Source organism: Piliocolobus tephrosceles, chromosome 2 (genome assembly GCF_002776525.5).
Source record: "Piliocolobus tephrosceles isolate RC106 chromosome 2, ASM277652v3, whole genome shotgun sequence".
Lineage (NCBI taxonomy): Eukaryota > Metazoa > Chordata > Mammalia > Primates > Cercopithecidae > Piliocolobus > Piliocolobus tephrosceles.
In genome coordinates, this window is record NC_045435.1 from 186965726 (window position 1) to 186979568 (window position 13843).

The 13843-nt window shown below is 37.4% G+C and overlaps 1 protein-coding gene across 1 annotated transcript in view; it reads left to right on the top strand.

Annotated features, from left to right (window-relative positions):
- OSTN (osteocrin) overlaps window positions 1–13843 on the top strand; it is a 44451-nt gene that overhangs the window by 1631 nt on the left and 28977 nt on the right. The window contains exon 2 of the mRNA XM_023214746.1: window positions 4688–4902. Coding sequence (XP_023070514.1) covers window positions 4688–4902 — 215 coding nt within the window. The remainder of the gene's footprint in view (window positions 1–4687; window positions 4903–13843) is intronic.

A 13843-nucleotide genomic window follows, 5' to 3' on the forward strand; every position in this document is an offset into this window, starting at 1 on the left:
AAAAAAAAAAAAAAAAAAAAAAAAAAAAAAACAGTATTATGGGTGAAATAGAGAAGAGAGAGAGATAGGAGGTATCAAAGCAAATTATAAGGTGATTAAGGGAGTACACTAAGCAGTAAGGAGGCCTTCATTTAAAGTCACCACTTGGATGACCTGAGGTCAAGAGTTGGAGAAAAGCCTGGCCAACATGGTGAAACTCTCTCTCTACTAAAAATCCAAAAATTAGCTGGTCGTCATGGTGGGTACCTGTAGTCCCCACTACTTGGGGAGCTGAGGCAGGAGAATCACTTGAACCTGGGAGGCAGAGGTTTCAGTGAGCCAAGATTGCTCCAGCCTGTTAACAGAGGAAGACTCCATCTCAAAAACAAAAACAAAACAAAAACAACAGCAACCAAAAATACCACTGATGGGAATCAAAAATAGCAGCCAGAAGATAGATTGTCCTGCAAGAACTGACCAGACTTAGGGCACATATGACTGGATAAGGAAACAGGAGGCTCAATAGCTTTCAGTTTACACGCCAGGCTACAGGTATTTTAAAAGAGACTTGCTTGAGTCAATGATTAAAGGGCTTGAAAATGCTACTCTTTTGTTCTACTGGAGAAAATGAAGAGAACAGAAAAATGTATTAGTCCATTTTCATTCTGCTATAAAGAACTGCTCAGTCAGGTGTGGTGACTCATGGCTGTAATCCCAGCACTTTGGGAGGCTAAGGTGGGTGGATCACTTGAGGTCAGGAGTTCAAGACAAGCCTGTCCAATATGGTGAAACTCTATCTCTAGCAAAAATGCAAAAATTAGCTGGGCATGGTGGTGACCACCCATAATCCCAGCTACTCAGGAGGCTGAGGCAGGAGAATCACTTGAACCTGGGAGGCAGAGGTTGCAGTGAGCCGAGATCAAGTCACTGCACTGTAGTCTGGGCAACAGAGTGAGCCTTTGTCTCAAAACAACAACAACAACAACAAAAACTGCCCAAGACTGGGTAATTTATAAAGGAAAGAGGTTTAATTGACTTATAGTTCTGCATGGCTTGGGAGGCCTCGGGAAACTTGCAATCATGGCAGAAGGTGAAGGGAAAGCAAAGCATATTCTTCACAAGGTGGCGGGAAGGAGACTAAATTACCAAACATCTATAAAACCACCAGATCTTGTGAGAACTCACTATCGTGAGAACAGCATGGGAGAAATCATCCCCATGATTTAATTACCTCCACCTGGTCTCTCCTTTGACAGGTGGGGATTATAGGTATTACAATCCAAGATGAGATTTTCGATCAGGTCACAGCCAAACCATACCATTTTGCCACTTGCCCCTCCCAAATCTCAGATCCTCACATTTCAAAACACAATCATGCCTTCCCAACAGTCCTCCAAAGTCTTAACTTATTCTATCATTAACCCAAAAGTCAAGTCCAAAGTTTCATCTGAGACAAGGCAAGTCCTTTCCACCTATGAGCCTGTAAAATCAATAGCAAGTTTGTTACTTCCTAGATACAATGGGGGTACAGGCATTGGGCAAATGAACTCACTCCAAATGGGAGAAATTTCCCAAAACAAAGGGGGCACAGACCCCATGCAAATCAGAAATCCTATAGGGCAGTTATTAAACCTTTGGAGATCATTCCAAAACCATTTCCTTTGACTCCATGTCTCACATCCATGTCATGCTGATTCAAGAGGTAGGTTCCCATAGTCTTGGACAGCTCTGCCCCTGAGGCTTTGCAGGGTACAGCCCCACTCTCAGCAGCTTTCATGGGCTGGCATTGAGTGTCCGTGGCTTTTCTAGATGCACAGTGCAAGCTCTCGGTGGATCTATCCAATCTGGGGCCTGGAGTACTGTGGCCCACTTCTCACAACTATGCGAGGCAGTACCACAGTGGGGATTCTGTGTCAGGGCTCCAACTCCACGTTTCTCTTCTGCATTGCCCTAGCAGAGGTCCTCCATGAGGGCTCCGCCCCTTTAGCAAATTTCTGCCTAGACATCCAGGTATTTCCATACATCCTCTGAAATCAAGGCAGAGGTTCCCCAAACTCAATTATTTACTTCAGTGTACCAGCAGGCCCCAAAACATGTGTAAACCACCAAGGCTTGGGGCTTGAACCCTCTGAAAGAACAACCTGCCTGTAGGCCGCCCTTAGCCACAGATGGGATGCACGGCACCAAGTCCCAAGACTGCATAGAGCAGCAAGGCCCAGGGCCTGGCCTATTAAACCATTTTTCCCTCCTAGGCCTCTGGGCCTGTGATGGGAGGGGCTGCCATGAAGCCATCTGATATGCCATGGAGACATTTTCCCCATTGTCTTGGCTATTAGCATTTGGCTCCTAGTAAGCAAATTTCTGCTGTTGGATTAAATTTCTCCGCTGAAAATGGGTTTTTCATTTCTATTGCATCATCAGGCTGCAAATTTTCCAAACTTTTTGTTCTGCTTCGCTTTTAAACATAACTTCCAATTTCAAACCATCTCTTTGTGATTAAATAAAACTGAATGCTTTTAAGAGCACCAGCTCATATTTTGAATGCTTTGCTGCTGAGAAATTTCTTCTGCCAGATACCCTAAACCGTCTCTCTCAAGTTCAAAGTTACACAGATCTCTAGGGCCAGGGCAAAATGCCACCAGTAGCTTTGATAAAGCATAGCAAGAGTCACCTTTGCTCCAGTTCCCAACAAGTTCCTCATCTCCATCTAAGACCACCTCAGCCTGGACTTCATTGTCCATAAAACTATCAGCATTTTGGTAAAAGCTATTCAACAAATCTCTAGGAAGTTTCAAACTTTCCCACATCTTCCTGTCTTCTTCTGAGCCCTCCAAACTGTTCCAACCTTTGCTTATTTCCCATTTCCAAAGTTGCTTCCACATTTTTGGGTATCTTTATAGCAGCACCCCACTCTCTGTGATAACAATTTTTTGTGTTAGTCCATTTTCATACTGCTGTAAAGAACTGCCCAAGAGTGTGTTATTTATAAAGGAGAGAGGTTTAATTGACTTACGGTTCTGCATGGCCAGGGAAGCCTCAGGAAACACAATCATGGTGGAAAGTGAAGGGGAAGCAAAGCACCTTCTTCACAAGGCAACAGAAAGAATGAATGCAGGAGGAACTACCAAACACATAAAACCAGCATCTCTCATGAGAACTCACTCACTATCACGAGAACCACATGAGAGAAGCTGCCTCCATAATTCAATTAACTCCCCCGATCTCTCTTTTCACATTTGGAGATTATGAGGATTACAATTGAAGATGATATTTTGGATGGGAACACAGTCAAACCATATCAAAAGACAATAGAAGGAATAATCTTTGAAGAAAAACAGAAAGTGAAGAAAAATCAAAACCAAGGTCAATAGTCTGGCACATGGAAGAATCACTAGAAGTGAGAAGGGAAGAGATTCCCCAGAGCTAAAAATTTTTCCCATATGGGAATATTCTCACAATCTTAGGAAAAAAAGCAGTATTTGTGGGACTACAGAATGACTAAAGATTGTTAGTAGGAGCATTTTAGAAATGCTATCATTGGGCCTCAGAGAGGAAAAGACAGACCTCACAGACTGAACAGCTATAGATTTATGACTTGGATGAAGTGCAAAGTGGCAACATGTGTAAGAAACAAACAAGAAAACTGACATCGTACACAAAGTTATTGGGATATCTCAGACACATTGCGGACACAAATACTTGTTGATAAATCACAGGGATAGAGAAGGTGAGATGCTTAGACACAGAGACTAAATTTTTATTTTTGTATCCTTCATGTCCAATGCAGAACCTAGTACATAGTGGATTAGTAATGGCTTGAGTTAGTAAATAATGAATGAATGCTAAAAAGAAAATAGCATGAGATTTGGTTTGGAATTCATTTAATAAATATTCATCAGAAATTTGCTGAATACTAACTATGAGCAAAATATGAGATGAAGCATGAAATAAATCAAATGAAAGACTAATTAGGCAAACTCATTGATTCAAGATTCAACCTAATAACAAATACAAATGTGTTGTAACCAACCTGGCACAAGGCAAAAAATAATAAGTGCAATGATGAAAGAGGTATAGAGCAAAGCACTATGGGAATGATAAGGAAGGATGAAGTTGTTGCTGGAAAAGAATCTGAAAACATGATCGGTAAATATGCTAAATGTTAAAGGCATTCCAGGAGTTTTCTCTTTTTTCTTTTCTTTTCTTGTTTTTTTTCCCTTGGTTATACCCCTCTTCTACGTGTTTCAGTCCCCAAAGATCTAGCACTCTCTATGGAAAATAACTTCATAAGAAATTATAAGTCCAGGCACGGTGACTCATGCCTGTTATCCCAGCACTTTGGGAGGCCGAGGCAGGTGGATCACCTGAGGTCAGGAGTTCGAAACCAGCCTGGCCAAGATGGTGAAACCCCGTCTCTACTAAAAATACCAAAAATTGTCCAGGCATGGTGGTGGGTGCCTGTACTCCCAGCTCTCTGGGAAGCTGAAGCAGGAGAATCACTTGAACCTGGGAGGTGGACATTGCAGTGAGCCAAGATCACACCATTGTACCCCAACCTTGGCAACAAGTACAAAAGTTTGTCTGAAAAAAAATTATAAAATGTTACATGATGAGAATGTCAGCTAATGGTAGCAAAAACCAAATGCATATATACATACTTGAAGTCTCTTTGTCTAAATTAATGGAATCACCTTTCCTTACCTTATAGGCCTTTGATTCTGGAGTCATAGATGTGCAGTCAACACCCACAGTCAGGGAAGAGAAATCAGCCACTGATCTGACAGCAAAGCTCTTGCTTCTTGATGAATTGGTGTCCCTAGAAAATGATGTGATTGAGACAAAGAAGAAAAGGAGTTTCTCTGGTTTTGGGTCTCCCCTTGACAGACTCTCAGCTGGCTCTGTAGATCACAAAGGTAAACAGAGGTAAGTGAACTCTTAGAAAAGGAAAGTTTTTATTTTCTAATTATTTTATTCTGGATTCTAAAACAGAGAATTCCACATGAAAAATACAGTGAAAACTTTGTATAGAAACAGATTTGACAGCATGTTAGCTAATCTGTAGGTTTAATAATACAGTTTTCGAAGTAACTGTTTAGGGAGCAAACTGACTGCCACAGTGTGCATTAGTATTTTTGTCATAATGTTTCCTAAGTAAGATCCTGTCTTATGCAGATATAAAACAGCTATTGTAAGACATTACTGCATTTGGGAGGTGACACAAAATGTATGCTCAGTGGTATAAATGTTCTGGTGAATTGAGTTTTCCATTTATTAGAGGTAATTGGAATATGCTTTGGTTTTTACCGTTGATACAAACCTTTCCAAATTGTGTGAATGAATCTGAGTGAAAAGCTCTCAGAACTTGGAGTCAGAACACATGTGATTCTGTCAAATTTCTGTTTCTTTCCATGTGACTTGTAAAGTTTCTTATCCTCTCTGATCCTCAGCTTATTTATCCACAAAGCAAGAACAATCACTTGGTTCCATAAAATTCAAATAAGATAATTGAATGTAAGTGCCTCATAGAATGCTAATTATTATCATAGATTTAGAGCAGTGAAATATCCCTTTAAGTCAGTAATTTAAAGTCATCATTTCAAACTTAGTTCCTTTTCTTCAATATCTGTTCTTCATACTGTACATTTTGTATTAGAAGTGGCACAACAGACCACCTAAGTACCATAGACAGACACCTGGGAAATTGACCCCAGATTCCTTTTGTTCACCCTGAACGTTTCTCACTAAACTCTGTAAATACTGTTTGCCTTATATATTAAAAAAGGAAATTATGTTTATCACAGCATTATTCACAATAGCAAAGTCATGGAATCACCTAAGTGTCCAACAGCGGTGGACTGGATAAAGAAAATGTGGAATGTAGACACCATGGAATACTATACAGTCATAAAAAAGAAAAGAATAAAATTATGTTCTTTGCAGCTACATGGATGCAGCTGGATGCCATTATTCTAACTGAATTAATACAGAAACAGGAAATCAGATACTAGATGTTCTCACTTATAAGTGGAAGCTAAACAATGGGTATCCATGGGCATAAAGATGAAAACAGTAGACCCTGGGGGCTCTAAAAGGTGGAAGGAAAGAGGGAGGAGTTGATAAACTACCTACTGAGTACTATGTTCACTATTTGGGTAATGGGTTCACTAAAAGCCCAAACCCCAGGATCGCCCAATATACCCACGTGGCAAACCTACACATGTATACCCTGAATCTAAAATAAAATATTTTTTAAAAATACTTTGTAAAAGATAAAACATAATTCAAATAAATAAATAAGAAAATTTTAGGAACTTCAGTAGTGCAACTGGTTAGTGTGCAGTACTTACAAAATAGGAAGCATTAGACTTACCTCATATGTGAATATCTACACAAAAGTCATAGATAAAATGTTAGCAAATAGAATCCAACAGCACTTTTAAAAATATAATACATTTTGACCAAGGGGGGCTTATTCTAGGAAAGTGAATATGAGTTAATATTAGTAATTATATAATGTAATCTTTCATATTAATAGAACAATAGATAAAAATTATATGATTATATCAATAGATGACAGAAGAGGTATTTGACAAAATCAAATATTTGTTAACATCTAAGGAAGTGCAATGGAATAAGAACTGAGAAACGCTTTTTAAACATGATGTATATATATGTGTGTGTTTGTATTTTAGCCCAAAAGCCAATATCTTATTTAATGGTTGAGGCATGTACTGTGTTCTTAAGTCAAAAAACTCAAAAGCGGAAACATGTCATCTCCACTCAAGTTAAATTAGAAACTTAACACAATTCTAATAAAAAGTGCCATCAGTGTTGATGATAAAGTTAATTTAAAAGAATAAAAGCTAGCATAGCCAGAAAAACTCTGCAAAAGAGACAGAAAAAAAAGAGCCCTACCAGATACTAGTAAGCAAAAGAATATAGTTTGAATAAGTGATGTTGGGATATGAGGAAAAAGATAAAATTAATTCATTCTCAAACTATACATTATGATGAATTCTAAATGCATCAGAGATTTGATTGAAGAAATAGATGAACCTATATAGGTACTAGAAGAAGACATTGTTGGAAGTTCTACATAGGGAAGGAATAGAGAAGGTGTTCTAAATTCAGATATAAAATTTGAATAGAAAAAATAAGGAAAAAATTAATTACATATTTTAAAGTTTTCATGACAAAAGATACCATAAAACAAAGTAAAAACACAAAGAATAAACTGGAAAAAATGTTTGTAACTTAAATCAAAGGGTTACTATATTTAATATATAAAGAACCTTGAAAAATGAAGAAGAAAAAGAACAAACTGTAGAAAAATTGGAGTAAAAAACAGTAGTCAATTCACGAAAAAAACGCAAATTGCCTTTAGCCATGTGAAAAGCTGCACACCATTCTTGTTATAAGAAAGAAGTGTACTACGATTTTACTGATATACAATTCCTCACCTGATAGATTGGTAGAAATGGATTTTTGAAAAACCAAAATAATTACTGAGGCTATGAGAAAAAGGCATTCCCACATGGTGCTGATTGGAGTGCAAAATGGAACCCACGTGGAGGGGAATGTCGCAATATCCAGCATAGTGTATGTGTGCTTACTTTTTGGCCCAGCCTTCCTCCTATTTCTAGATATCTCTCCCAAATATGTACTAGTAAAAATGTGTTTAGAAGAAGAAAGCATGCATAAGGCTGTTCGTTTCAGAACCATTTTTTATAAACTTTTTATTTAAAAAATAAAATTATAAGCAAAATGCAGAAAAATATTGACACCTGTGATAACAAAGAAATGACTCTTAAGGACAGTTTGTTGTCCTGGGGGAATAACTCTTTTTCGGAGGAGGCTTACTGGATCCTTTAAGTGAAAAGTGGTGTTCACAGACGGCCATCTGGGCATTAGCGTTGCTAATTTCTCTTGGCTTAGTGATTGTTTTCAGGAATTTTAGAGCACAGACTGAGTCGTGAGTGCATGCTGATATTAATCAGAAGCATAAGTTTATACTAATATGAATGTTTTTTGGACATTTTGAAATCATGCCATACCAGATGTTGTAATTTTATTTAACATGTTCAACTTACAACTTTATTTCATTTTTTCCATGCCGTGAATCCCCTTTCTTATTTGCATCAAGAATGACAGAATTTGATTATCAAATAAATACATATTTGCTTTATTTCACAATACAAACTCAACCATCTCAGAATAGCAATACCAAGATTATCACCAGCAATACGATTTCTCAAAATAGTTTGTAGTTAATAATTTTACTGATGCTCAGATTGTCATACTTTAGCTAATCAGAACATCCTCAAATTGGCTCTTGAGTTCTTTTGAACTGAAATTAGAAATAACAAGTTTCCTTGCTATCAGGTATGACAAGATATTCAAGTTCACTTCGTACATTTTCTTCCCCAACTCTGCCTGGGGAAACAAAATTGTGAGTTTTATAAAGAAATATTGTGCAAAGGAGGATTGTAATATTTAAGATTCATTTACAATGGGCATTTGGCATCGACAGAACAAGTATTTCTATGTATACATTCAACATTTTGCAGCATATTTACATTCAAGTTACATTTCCAAATTCTATGCCAAATACAGTCTAACTCACCATCACAAATCCCTCAGATATTACTAAAATCCTGTTTATTTGGTAGGAGTGCAGTATTATCTTATTAGAAAATAATTTTATGTTCCTACTAGATAAACTGTATTTTTACTACTTCAACGAAATTCACTGACATTTTCTTCCCAGTTGAATGCATTAAATCTGTTTAAATCTATGACTGAAAAATCTTTAGAAAATGTTAGTTATCAATTCATTGTTTTTGAAAACATATAAATGAAGAGAACATTAAACCTACCTTTCTTATATGACCTTCACCAATAATAGTAGAGAAGGTGGAATTTTCTCTTTATAGAATTTTTGCATCTAAAACAATCAAGAAATTGTGGAATTAGTAAATGAGATAGAAATTTCTCTTTATAAAATTATTTTGGCTAAAAAATGACAGAATTAGAAAACTTCTATTTTGCAAACCCTAATGAAATGATGGATCTAGACAATTATCATTAACTACTGTTAGCATCAGAAGAAGAAAACAGCAAGTCATTATACGCCTTCTGATAATAGAACCCAGCACTACCTATAAAATAGTATTGCCAAAAGCAGTCCTGTCTCTAGATCTATACGTACCAATTTTCAGGAAAAGTGAAAGACAGAAGTGAGTTCAGAGACACTACGGGGATGCAAATAGCAAAATCCAGACTGTGGGAAACTGCAGGACAAATAATCCAGTTTCTTCCATAAATAAACTACAGCGTTTGAAGGGATTAAAAAAGAGATGGAAAAGGAAGGGGATTCTAAAGTAGAGGGATTTATTAACCAGTTAAAACGTTTTATGTGTCCTGATTGAAACAATGATCCTTTAAAAAATTCATACGCATAACAGACAATTGTGAATGTGAACAGTAATTATTTGGTGATGTTAAATAACTATTATTTACTTTTAAATATGAAATGATATGGACCTAGAGAGATACCTCAGTTAAATATTTAAACATGAAAGTATCTGATTTTTTAAAAAAATAATACAGGAGTGGGAGTGGAATGGTTGAAGTAAGATTTGCAGTAAACTGATAATTATTGACTTAGAATGATGTGCACATGGGAGTTTGTTATGCTATTCTATTTTGTCATATGTCTGAAGTATTTTATAGTAAATTCCTTTAAAAACTAAGCAATGAGATAAACAGTGATTAGACCTGGTAAAAGAGTAAATAAATTAATCACATAAGGTCAAGAAAATGACTCAATATGTCAAAAACATATGAAGAATAGAATAAAACAAATTAATGTATAGTTTAATAAGAAATTTATGGGAACAAATAAGAGAAAAATAATTACTATTTAAATAACTTTTGGGCCAAGTGCAGTGGTTCACAGTTGTAATCCCAGAACTTTGAGAGGCCGAGGCGGGTGGATCACTTGAAGTCGGTGGTTCAAGACCAGCCTGCCTAATATGGTGAAACCCCGTCTCTACTAAAAATACAAAAAAATTAGCTGGGCATGGTAGTGGGCGCCTGTAATCCCAGCTACTCGGCAGGCTGAGGCACAAGAATAACTGGAGTCCAGGAGGCAGAGGTTGCAATGAGCCAAGATCGCAGCACTGCACTCCAGCCTGGGCGACAGAGTGAGGACTCAGTCTCAATAAATAAATAAATAATAAATAAATAAATAAATAACGGGATATTTTATCAATACTTTTCAAGAAATAGTGAAAACATTTTCAAATTCAGTAATTATAACAAATTTTGGCACACATAACTAGTGCCCTTTCTGACAGGTTAAGTGGATTATTCTGCTAAGAGAAAATCATGTAGGAGATGGCTTAGGGGCGTAAACATTAAGGACACATTCTTGGCTGGGCGTGGTGGCTCACGCCTGTAATGGGAGGCAGAGGCGGGTGGATCACCAGGTCAGGAGATGGAGACCATCCTGGCCAAGGTGGTGCAACTCCGTCTCTACTAAAATACAAAAAATTAGCTGAGCGCGGTGGTGGGCGCCTGCAGTCCCAGCTACTCAGGAGGCTGAGGCAGGGGAATCGCTTGAACCTGGAAGGCAGAGGTTGCAGTGAGCTGAGATCGGGCCACTGCGCTCCAGTCTGGCGACAGAGCAAGACTCCGTCTCAAAAAAAAAAAAAAAAAAAATTCTTAAAAGGGCTAAGTAGCATGAGAACTCACTACTAGGTGATAAGAATAAGAAATGGGACAAGAAATGAAATTGGGAAGGAGAGTCGGGGGTCACAAAGGAATGCTGCATTCTGCAACCATTCGTACTCTTGCCCTCTGGAATGTGCAGTGCAAAACCCATACCTTAGTCAATATCCCTGGAGCTAGATTGCAAAGGTTTCATCCAATGCTGTATAAAGGAAGAAAAGATTTAGTAGAATAGTTGAATGACCCTAGGAAATTAAAAATGAACTGTTTCTTTTCCTTTTCTCTCCTTTACCTTCACCTCCTACTATTTCGAGAAGTTTGGCAGTGTTAAGGAGCGCGAGGCATTTGCACAGAAGCTCATCCATGGGCTTCGAAAGTTGAGAATTCCTCCTAATGTATACTCTTTAGTCTTTTATATTTTTATTTTTTATAGTTGATAATTTATGCATTCAAATTAAATTCCAAGGACACTTCCTCTGAGATGTTTCGGCAGCATTTCTTTTATATATATATATATATACAGGAATTCCTCTTTTTGTCCTTAAAGCAAATAGGAAATTTGTTTTGTATATTCCAGAAGTAGAAAATGATGAAAGATAAATAATGTTATTGAATAAAATATTTCTATAGACATTTCTGAGTTTTAGTTAAAAGCAATTTCAGACTTGTTTTGAGGTGTAATGATAGTTCAAACATTATATAGTGTTAAAATTTTCTCTCATCTGTTACTAAGGCTTCAACATCATTTAAAAAATTACATATATATATCACATATATATAAACCACAAGACTAAAATGTCACGTATTTAGTAACAAGAATGTATAGCTTACAATTTTGCAAACTTTATGTAAAAATAAAATTTTATAAAAATTATAATAATTTCGCTTAGAAGAGCTGTACTGAGGGTTATTTACTGCTATTTTTTCAAATTCTATGAGGCAAGAATTTTACTCCTTCCTTATGTGTTGTTAGATTTTTCACAAGACCAGGAATTATTTGTTACTGTTATATGCGTAAGTGTGCACAAAAACTTCATGAGTTTCTTATAAATGTCTGTGGTTTTCATGTATATGCCCTCATGTTTTTCCGTTTATCAGGCACACGTTCTCTATCTTCTCATACTTACTAACAGAAGGTAATACATCTGAGATGCACTTTCCATACTCTGTGCTTAAAGATCACACACATCACTTAATTCAGGGATGCATAAACTTTTTGTGCCATAGGTCACTATAGCAGTTTGGTGACACCTATGAACCCCTTCTCAGAATATTGCTTTTAGAGTGATAGAATTTATGAGTTCAAAGGTTACCCACTGTTTAGAAACAAAACTATCAAAAACAATTTTTTAAATTAATTTGCCATATAACATATATGAAACATTTTAAATATTTTATTTATTAATACCTAAAATAAGATGTAAAGATATGTTTGCAAACAATAGCTGTAGCTGGGTGCGGTGGCTCACGCCTGTAATCTCAGCACTTTGGGAGGCTGAGGCAGGCAGATCACCTGAGATTAGGAGTTCGTGACCAGCCTGGACAACATGGTGGAATCCCATCTCTACTAAAAATACAAAATTCAGCCAGGCGTGGTGGCACTCATCTGTAATCCCAGCTACTTGGGAGGCTGAGGCATGAGAATCGCTTGAACACGTGGGAGGCAGAGGTTTCAGTGAGCGGAGATTGTGCCACAGCACTCCAGCCTGGGTGACAGGGAGACTCTGTCTCAAAAAAAAATTGTTGTAACTAGTGCGGAACGTAACCATTTCAAAGTATCTATGATAGCTAAAATGTGCTTTGAAAGTATCTGTGATTTATATGAGTAACAATGTTCAGACACAACTGTTACTATTATTTCTTTTCTATATTCATAAAGTAAATGCTATTTTTTTTATTATTTTTATTTATTTATTTTTTTGAGATGGAGTCTTACTCTGTTGCCTAGGCTGGAGGGCAGTGGTTTAATCTTTTTTTTTTTTTTCTTTTTTTTTTAGATGCAGTTTTGCTCTTGTTGCCCAGACTGGAGTGCAATGGTGAGATCTTGGCTCACTGCCTCCTCCACCACCCAGGTTCAAGTGATTCTCCTGCCTCAGACTCCCGAGTAGCTGGGATTATAGGCATGGGATGATAGGTGCCTGCCACCACGCCTGGCTAATTTTTGTACTTTTAGTAGGGACTGTGTTTCTCCATGTTGGCCAGGCTGGGATCGATCTCCTGGCCTCAAGTGATCCGCCCACCTCTGCCTTTCTGAATGCTGGGATTACTGGCATGAGCCGCTGTGTTCGGTCATAAATGTTATCTTTCATTTACAGGTTAATGGAACTAAAGATGTAACCCTTTCCCATCTACATGTACAGGCCCCAGAATTATATTACTACATAATCCCAGATTTTAAAACTCTGAGTCACCAGGGTACAAAATGTATTATTTAATTCTAAATTACTACAGAATATCAGAAAAGAAAAAGAAAATTAACTGTACTTTCAAAAAGGTCCACCAGGAGATGGAAACAAAAAAACTCATGAAAGCTAGGGAAAACAAAGATGAAAAGAAACAAATATAAAAAGCTAAACAGGGAAAACCCTATATCAGATCCTATTAACTTGAAACAAAGAACCGTTGTTTCCTATTGTGTATTGCCCAACACATTTTTACCTGAATAGGACACTAGCTTCATTTTCTGATTCATGTGCAAATTACTTCAATTCTCCAGGCAACACTAACTCAACTACACTTTGAAGCCCAAAATATTTTCCTCATTTCCATTCACTTGTTTAAAGTCTGAAGTTATCATTTTATTTCTGTTTTCTTTTTTTGAGACAGAGTCTTGCTCTGTCGCCCAGGCTGGAGTGCAGTGGCGGGATCTCGGCTCACTGCAAGCTCCACATCCAGGGTTCTAGAGATTCTCCTGCCTCCGCCTACTGAGTAGCTGGGACTCCTGATCTCAAGTGATCTGCCTGCCTCAGCCTTCCAAAGCGCTGGGATTACAGGCATGAGCTACCACGCCCTGCCTTTTTTCTGGAAAAAATAGTATTTACTATCTGAATAACCCTTTAACATTAGAAGATATTGATGGCTGGGCGCAGTGGCTCGTGTGTTTAATCCCAGCACTTTGGGAGGCCGAGGCAGG